The 9603-nt window shown below is 42.0% G+C and overlaps 1 protein-coding gene across 1 annotated transcript in view; it reads right to left on the bottom strand.

Moving 5' to 3' along the window:
• Positions 1 to 5257: 5257 nt before the first annotated feature.
• Positions 5258 to 9603, bottom strand: part of xpot (exportin, tRNA (nuclear export receptor for tRNAs)) — a 42241-nt gene continuing 37895 nt past the window's right edge. The window contains exons 15-18 of the mRNA XM_053313832.1: positions 6919 to 6966; positions 6692 to 6763; positions 6533 to 6589; positions 5258 to 6020 (exon numbers count right to left, since the gene is read on the bottom strand). Of these exons, the coding sequence (XP_053169807.1) occupies positions 5994 to 6020; positions 6533 to 6589; positions 6692 to 6763; positions 6919 to 6966 (204 nt within the window). The 3' untranslated portion in view covers positions 5258 to 5993. The remainder of the gene's footprint in view (positions 6021 to 6532; positions 6590 to 6691; positions 6764 to 6918; positions 6967 to 9603) is intronic.

The following is a 9603-nucleotide window of genomic DNA, read 5'->3' as shown; positions in this document are numbered from 1 at the left end:
GAGTTCAGAGGTTGGAGCTGATTCAGTGTGATGATCAGAAGTGTTTCAGACTCGAGCTGCTGTGATGTTTCAGCAGCAGAGAGACAGTCTGAGCTCAGATCTGCTCACTAACAGCCACTAACTGTTGTTCTTACTTTATAATAGAGACCAAAGCTCCAGAATCACTGTCTAACAAACAGAGACAAACCTCTCTAAAGAAATCACTAAGTAAGGATTGTGATTGACAGTCAGTGTTTTTATCGTTCATCAAACCTCTCTGAAAGATATCGTTCTCCTCTATAGTTATAGTTATTGTTATCGTGTGATTGAACTCTTCCATCCACTCCAATAAAACTATATTTATAGTTATTATCATTATAGTTCTTGTTCTCAGTGCAGACGGACCTTTGGGTTTTTTGGGTTGTTTTTTTTTGTCACTTTCACTGAACTAAACATTTTCCTCCATAGACGTAATAAAACCATAGACTGTATAAAAGAAATAGTATAGAAAGAATAGAAGTTATAGAAAGAATAAAACACATTATTAAACTAAAATATTGATTCTGAAGAAAAAACCATGATGAACACGTCTCGTCACGTTTTATTCAGCGTGAAGCTTCATTTTAATGTGAAGCATATGGAAGTAAATCTGTGCCATCTGCTTTTGAATTTGAATTTTTAGCACTGAATTTTTTTTGCATCGAATTTCAAACACTGATTTTTTTATTTTCATTGAAATCAGACTTTGAATTTTAAAAACCGTTGAATTTCAAGAACTGAATTTGTTTTTCCTCCTGAATTTTTTCTAATGTTTAAAAAAATTTGTGTCGGGGGTCACAGGACAAACGGAGCGTAACTTGTAGGGGTGTGTCCAAAAAATTGATCCATCAATTAATATCGATTTTCTATTTAAAAATTCGATATCGATTCAAAATTCTGTGAATCGATTTTTTTATGTGCATTTTTTGAAAATCATTGGTTACACGATGATAACATAATTGAAAATGACATGATTTAAAATGCCACTGGTCTGAAGGGTACATACACATAGATGCTATCATGCTAGATCCCAGTGTTGGATCAGACTCATCATTTAACTTTACTCTTGGAGAATTTGGTTACCACACATGACTGCCTGTTAAAATATTGTCTGACTTACAAAACAGAAACTCTGGGAACATAAAAGTGAATCCACATTAAATCGAATCGAAAATCGAATCGAATCGGGACCCTGTGAATCGGAATTGAATCGATTCAGGAAATCATTGACAATACCCAGCCCTAGTAACTTGATTGGCTGGATGGTGAACGATTTGATTCAGGGATCAATTGCTTCTGTTTAGTTACCCGGATGTTGACTCTGAATTTTTTGCGACATTGAATTTTTTTAAACATTAGAAAAAATTCAGCGGAAAAAAAAATTCAGTGTTTGAAATTCAAATTCAAAAGCAGATGGCACAGATTTACTTCCATAGGAACATCAGCACAGGAAATGTGACATTGACTGAGTGAAAATATTACAAAATTAAAATTAAAAAATCAACTAAATCATTTTATTTCTGCTGTGAGTTTACAACTTTAAGAAAATCTTTAAAAAAAAAAAAAAACCCACATCTGCTTCTTTTTTTGTCCAATAAAAACTTTTCATTTCCTGCACAGTTGTTTCACATTAAAAGCTCTCTAGACTTTTACTGTAAAACATCTGTGCAGGAAATGAAGAGTTTTCTTGACAAAAGCTTTTAAACGGTAGAAAAAAGGCAGAGTGAGAAAATGAGAAGAGTTTGAGTTTCTCTTTTTAACAGAACTCATGTTTTCATTCACTAAACCATTATAAAGTTAACGTGTGTTTGCTAGATGATTTCTTTATTGTAACAAAGCTTAAATAAATCTTATAACGTTGGAAAGCCTTTTTATTTCCCTTTTAAATGGAAACACATTAATAAGGAACATTAATATTTAAATGAACAGAGAGTCCAGTTAATGTTAATGTTGCAGCTTCATGAGTAAAAGTTGTCCAGTAGAGACTGACTCTGGTTCAGGATGTTGTATTTTACCAGATGATGAAACAGGAAAAAATGTGTTTTAATGATTTATTCTCTGCTGAGTTTGTTTTTCTTTTCAGTTCTAGATTAGAAACTGATGTTAGTTCATCTTCACTTCATATCAGGAGGATAAAACATGTGAGACTAAAACAGAAACTCTGAGATTTAGTGATGTGTATTTTTTGAGAAGTGATTTTAAGATGTGACATTTTATTACCAACAGAAATTATCATTATTATTATTATTATTATTATTGTCACTGAATCCTGAAAAAAACACCAAACAGACAAACTTTTGATATTGTTTTTAGTTTTCTTCACAAACCAGGAGAGTTAAAACCAGGTGTGGAGTTCAGGTCCTCTGAAATGAGGCCAACCAGGAAGTAACTTAGAGCTGCATTCTATCAAAAGGCCACCAGGGGGCGACCGTCTCTATACAAGTCAATGGAGAATTCACCAACTTCTCACTTGATTTCTAACCTCAGTAAACGTTTTCAAAATGTGTTTATGGTCTCAATTGCTAGTTTAAAGCCTTCTTCAATGCAGTATGATGTTCATTTGGGACATTTTGGCCTCCCTGATTTTATATGTGACGATAAAGCAGGGTATGCATTAGGGGGCGGGGCTACGTCCTGATTGACAGGTTGATTGACCAATGTCCTCCAGATCCAGCCCTCGTAACCATAGCAACCTCCCCGCTCCGCCCATGGCCCCGCCTCATGCCCATATAAGTAGAATCCGTGTTTTTATTTTTCCCAGCATGCACCTGAAATTTTCAAGATGGCGCTGCCTAGATTAGAAACTATTGGCTTCCGAGCAGCAGTCCACAAACCAATGGGTGACGTCACGGATGTTACGTCTGTTTCTTTTATACAGTCTGTGGTTAAAACTCATTAAAAGGAAGGGAGGAAGGAAAGATGGAAGGAAATAAGGAAGGAAGGAAGGAAGAGAAGACAGTTAGTTTTTTATTGGTTGGCAGCTTCTTCACAGTATCACGTTGCATAATTCAGTTTATTCATTTCATCCTGAAATTGTCACAAATATATAAAATTCACGGAGCTGGTCACGTTTCATGTTTCTGATGAACGAGAAAAAGATGAAATGTAAAGAATGACGAGAATAAAAAACAGCCAAACGTTAATATATAAGATGATTTAGAGTTTTAATTATAAGATTAAAAATGAAATATTAATGTTATAAGAATATAAGAAGAGGTCAAATATATGAAAGTAAATGTTTTAAAGTCAAAATTATAGAGGGAAGGAAGGAAGAAAGGGGGATGGAAGAAGGAAAGAAGGAGGGAGGGAGGAAAGAAGGAAGGAGGGAAGGAAAGAAGGAAGGAAGGAGGGAGGAAAGAAGGAAATAAGGAAGGAAGGAAGAAAGGGGGATGGAAGAAGGAAAGGAGGGAGGAACAAAAGAAGGAAGGGAGGCAGGAGGGAAGGAAAGAAGGACGGAGAGGGAGAAAGGAAGGGAAGAAGGAAGGGGGATGGAAGAAGGAAAGAAGGAGGGAGGGAGGAGGGAAGGAAAGAAGGACGGAGAGAGGGAGGAAGGAAAGAAAGAAGGAAGAGGGAAGGGAGGGAGAGGAAAGAAAGAGAGAAGGAAGGAAGGAAGGAAGAAAGGGGGATGGAAGGAGGGAGGGAGGAAAGAAGGAAGGGAGGTACTCCTTTCCTTCCTTCCTTGCTTCCTTCCATCCTCCTTTCCTTCCTTCCTCCTCTCCTTACTTCCTTCCTCCCTCATTCCTTCCCTCCTTCCTTCCTTCCTCCCTCCCTCCTTTCCTTCCTTCTTCCAACCTTCTTCCCTCCCTCCTTTCCCTCTTTCGCTCCTTCCTCCCTACTTTCCTTCCTTCCTCCCTTCCCTCTTTCCCTCCTTCCTTCCTTCCTCCCTCCTTCCTTCCTCCCTCCTTTCCTTCCTCCCTCCTTCCTTCCTCCCTCCTTAAATAATAACGACAGCAACACTTTTATGAAATTATTTAAATTTTATTTAAATTCAAATTTTAAGAATGAAAATGAGTCAAAAGTTTTAAACATTTCATAATTTTGGCTTTTTTTAAATTTTATTTCCATCAGTCTGAACATTTTCATCCTTTTTCTTTTTAATTCATTTTATGACAGTATTTGTCTCCCGTAGCTTCCAGATGGAAATGATTTAAAAAAACAAAAAAAACTAAACTAGGAACTTTTATTTACAGTTTTAACATCTTATTCTCTTATTTACACTTTTGTTCCTCCTTTAGATTCATTTCCATCTGAAGTTAAAGAGCACAGGACACTTTCCTCTCTCTCTTCATGTCTCCTGTCTCAATCTGCTGCTTTTTTTTAATAAAGGCAAAAAAATACCAAAAAAAAAAAAAAAATCCAGAAGAAATAAAAAGCCTGAAACTTTCATTATTGTTCCAGGAAACTTAAATATTCCTCTAAGATTGTTTCTTCCTTTTAAATCACAAAACCAGCACGAAGGGTCGATGTCGCTCTACAGCAGAGGGGTTAGATCTGAGGTGGGCCGGATCATTAAAAAGATGGGAGGGAGGAAGGAAGGAAGGAAGGAAGGAAGGGAGGGAGGGAGGGAAGGAGGGAGGCAGGGAGGAAGGAAGGAAAGACAGACAAAGGGAATGAGGGAAGATAGTTAGGAAGGACATACAGAAAGAATGAAGGAAGATGGAAGGGAGGGAGGAAGGAAGGAAAGAAGGAAGAAAGATGGAAGAGCAGATGGATGAAAGGGAGGAAGGACAGAAGGAAGGAAGGGAGGAAGGAAAGAAGGGCCACATGCACACCAATTAGATCTGATGTGGGCCGGATCATTAAAAAGATGGGAGGAAGGAAGGAAGGAAGGAAGGAAGGACAGACAGACAAAGGGAATGAGGGAAGATAGTTAAGAAGGACATACAGAAGGAAGGAAGATGGAAGGGAGGGAGGGAGGAAGGAAGGAAGGAAGGAAGATGGAAGGGAAGAAGGAAGGAAGAGAAGACGGGTTGGAAGGAAGGAAGTTAGGAAGGAAGGAATGAAAAGAAGGAAGGACAGAAGGAAGGAAGGAAGGAAGGGCAGATGGATGAAAGGGAGGAAGGACAGAAGGAAGGAAGGGAGGAAGGAAAGAAGGACAGAAGGTAGGAAGGAAGGAAGGACCGAAGGAGGAAAGGAAGGAAAAGAAGGAAAGTGGGCCGGATTGGACCTCTCGGCGGGCCAGTTCTGGCCCACAGGCCGCATGTTTGACACCCCTGCTGTACAGCCAATCAACAAATAAAATAAAATAAGAGCTGTTGAGATGACACAGAACATATTTTGCTTTTTCAATTTAAATCTGAAATCCCCCCAAAAAAAAAAAAAACCCTTGAAGGCAAACTGCACGCGTAGCCGAGCTGAAAGCACTTTAATGTTTCACTTCAATCCTCAGAAAAATATTCAAATGCCACTTTTAAATAAAAATAATACAATTCAGCCCTTTTATTGTTCGTCCAATCAGTGGCAGCTAAAATTAAAAAAAAAACTCTCTACTGTGTTTGTCTAACGAGGTTTTCTAGAGTAAAGCTAGCATCGGTTCATCGGAGGTTTGATCGGATCGTTGGAGGATAATTACCGACTCCTTTTCTCCCACACAGGAAGGAAGCATCCACAACAACAAAAAAAAAACAAAAAAAAGCCTCTCCGTTTCCATGACGACGGCGACGACTCCGCAGAGAAGCTCTCCGCGTGTATCCGATGCAGCGGCCGAGCTTCTTTTCTGTCTCTGAGTCCGTCGGCTCGGCTCGGCTCGGCTCGGCTCAGTCCGGTTCCTCCACAGACCGACCGACCGGCCGTGTGATGCTTTTACTGTTTAAGTGCAAAAAGCAGCTTCCTATGCTAACGTCCTTTTTTTTCTTCTTCTTCTTCGTTGGTGGTGGTGGTGGTGTTGTTGTAAAAAAAAAAAAAAAGTGGCGTGTACGACCACTTCCTGTCAAAAGTGTCCTTTTCAGTCCCGGTGAACTTCCAGTTTTTATTCCCTACAGCTTCCCTCGCTGGAAGAACGCCTGAGAGGAGGAAGAGGAGGAGAGGAGGGGGAGGAGGAGAGGAGGAAGAGGAGGGAGAGGAAAGGGGAGGGGGAGGAGAAGAGGAGGGGGAAGAGGAGGAGGAGGAGGAGGAGGAGGAAGAAGAAGAGGAGGAGAAAGAAGAATAGGTGGAGAGGAGGAGGAAGAGGATGAGGAGGAGGGAGATGAGGAGGAAGTGGAAGAGGAGGAAGAGAACAAGTAGAGAGGAAGAGGAGGAAAAGTAGAGAGGAAGAAGAGGAGGAAGAAGAGGAAAAGTAGAGAAGAGGAAGGAGAGGAGAAGGAGGAGGATGAGGAAGAAGAAGAGGAGGAGGAGGAGGAGGAGGAGGAGGAAGAAGAGGAGGAGGAGGAGGAGGAGGAGGAAGAAGAGGAAAAGTAGAGAGGAGGAGGAAGAGGGGGATGGGGAAGAAGAGGAGGAGAAGAAGAAGAAGAGTCATTAGCTGATCAAACTGAACCAATCCATCTCATTGATTATTGATAATAATAATCAAACAAACCTTGATGTAGTTTTTCAGGACTTTGATGTCTGGCTGCTGGATGACTTGACACAGTTCCTGTTACAAACACATTAAACACATTATAAAACTCTTTAATCCTACATTTCCCATAATGCAGCTGGTTTGTATCTTCTCTTTTTTTAATCCTGTTGAACTAACCTGTGAGATTTCCGGCGACACCTGCAGCGACGGAAGATACTCCTGCTGCAAGAAGTGAATAAACTCCGGCCCCTTAAACGAGAAGAGGAGGAGAGGAGGAGAGGAGGAGGAGGAGGAGAGGAGAGGAGAGGAGAGGAGAGGAGAGGAGAGGAGGAGAGTTCAGAAAAGTCACCATGATTTAAAGAAGATAAAAACTACTGATGAAGACGAGCTGGTTTTATTTTTACCCGTTTGAGATGAATCATTTTCAGCGTGACGGCGCACTCTGACAGCGTCTGCAGAACAAAGCAAAGTCAAACAGGAAGTAACCCTAAGACACAAACAGGAAGTAACCCTAACCCTAACCCAGGACTGGATGAAAACACACAGCGGAGAGCAGGCATGGGCCGGTTACCGGTTCCAAGCTAAACCACGGTATGAAAAAGTCACGGTTTCAAAACCACTAAAATGTTCCGTCACACCGTTCCTGCGATATGATACAGTCTGTGGGTATGATACAGTCTGTGGGTATGATACAGTCTGTGGTGTGATACAGTCTGTGGGTATGATACAGTCTGTGGTATGATACAGTCTGTGGTATGATCCAGTCTGTGGGTATGAGCGGGTTTTTAATGTGACGTCTGGTCAGAGAGAGTGGAGGTTCCTCAGGTCATGTGCAGCTGCAGCGTGAAGTACAACCACTCCCGTACTCCGGTTGCTGTTACAAGCAGGTAGCTCTGCAGGCTGTATGACGGCTGAAGGAGGCAAACCCCCCGAACTTTCCCCCTGTCTAAAAGGACCAAGTCGGCTGTATTTATACTTCGGCTACCGTAAAAAGACAGACGGCTGCGGTTTGGAGGAAGAAGGTAACGGACAGTAGCAGCGCGAGGAGGTAATACAGCCAATATGATCGTGAGCAAGTCTCCAAACTGTTGAGTCTGTGGGTATGATACAGTCTGTGGGTATGATACAGTCTGTGGTATGATACAGTCTGTGGTATGATACAGTCTGTGGGTATGATACAGTCTGTGAGTGTGATACAGTCTGTGGGTGTGATACAGTCTGTGGGTATGATACAGTCTGGGGTATGATACAGTCTGGGGTATGATACAGTCTGTGGGTATGATACAGTCTGTGGGTATGGTACAGTCTGTGGTATGATACAGTCTGTGGGTATGATACAGTCTGTGGGTATGATACAGTCTGTGGTATGATACAGTCAGTGGTATGATACAGTCTGGGGTATGATACAGTCTGTGGGTATGGTACAGTCTGTGGGTATGGTACAGTCTGTGGGTATGGTACAGTCTGTGGGTATGGTACAGTCTGTGGGTATGATACAGTCTGTAGTATGATACAGTCAGTGGTATGATACAGTCAGTGGTATGATACAGTCTGTGTGGTATGATACAGTCTGGGGGTATGATACAGTCTGTGGTATGATACAGTCTGTGGTATGATACAGTCTGTAGTATGATACAGTCTGTGTGGTATGATACAGTCTGTGGGTATGATACAGTCTGTGGGTACGATACAGTCTGTGGTATGATACAGTCTGTGGGTATGATACAGTCTGTGGGTATGATACAGTCTGTGGGTATGATACAGTCTGTGGGTATGGTACAGTCTGTGGTATGATACAGTCTGTGGGTATGATACAGTCTGTGGGTATGATACAGTGTGTGGGTATGATACAGTGTGTGGGTATGATACAGTGTGTGGGTATGATACAGTCTGTGGTATGATACAGTCTGTGGGTGTGATACAGTCTGTGGTATGATACAGTCTGTGGTATGATACAGTCTGTGGGTATGATACAGTCTGCGGGTATGATACAGTCTGTGGTATGATACAGTCTGTGGGTATGATACAGTCTGTGGGTATGATACAGTCTGTGGTATGATACAGTCTATGGGTATGATACAGTCTGTGGTATGATACAGTCTGTGGGTATGATACAGTCTGTGGGTATGATACAGTCTGTGGTATGATACAGTCTATGGGTATGATACAGTCTGCGGTATGATACAGTCTGTGGGTATGAGCTGGTTTTTAATGTGACGTCTGGTCAGAGAGAGTGGAGGTCTCTCAGGTCGTGTGCAGCTGCAGCGTGAAGTACAACCACTCCCGTACTCCGGTTGCTGATACAAGCAGGTAGCTCTGCAGGCTGTATGACGGCTGAAGGAGGCGAGCCCCCCAAACTTTCCCCCAGTCTAAAAGGACCAAGTCGGCTGTATTTATACTTCGGCTACCGTAAAAAGACAGACGGCTGCGGTTTGGAGGAAGAAGGTAACGGACAGTTGCAGTGCGAGGAGGCAATACAGCCAATATGATCGTGAGCAAGTCTCCAAACTGTTGAGTCTGTGGGTATGATACAGTCTGTGGGTATGATACAGTCTGTGGTATGATACAGTCTGTGGTATGATACAGTCTGTGGGTATGATACAGTCTGTGGTATGATACAGTCTGTGGGTATGATACAGTCTGTGGTGTGATACAGTCTGTGGTATGATACAGTCTGTGGGTATGAGCGGGTTTTTTTTAATGTGACGTCTGGTCAGAGAGAGAGTGGAGGTTCCTCAGGTTGTGTGCAGCTGCAACGTGAAGTACAACCCCTCCCGTACTCGGTTGCTGATACAAGCAGGTAGCTCTGCAGGCTGTATGACGGCTGAAGGAGGCAAACCCCCCGAACTTTCCCCTCCGTCTCAAAAGGACCAAGTCGGCTGTGTTTATACTTCGGCTACCTTAAAAAGACAGACGGCCGCGGCTCGGAGGAAGAAGGTAACGGACAGTAGCAGCGTGAGGAGGCAATACAGCCAATATGATCGTGAGCAAGTCTCCAAAAACTGTTGATTCAGTTTTAAGCTCCTGCCTGCATTTATTTATTTATTTATATTTATCTTAGACGTGTTTTTACTTTTTTCAATTATTTA

This window comes from Scomber japonicus, chromosome 23, assembly GCF_027409825.1.
Source record: "Scomber japonicus isolate fScoJap1 chromosome 23, fScoJap1.pri, whole genome shotgun sequence".
In the NCBI taxonomy this organism is placed as follows: Eukaryota; Metazoa; Chordata; class Actinopteri; order Scombriformes; family Scombridae; genus Scomber; species Scomber japonicus.
The sequence above is the reverse complement of the archived record's forward strand: the minus strand, read 5'-3'. Positions and strand labels throughout refer to the sequence as shown.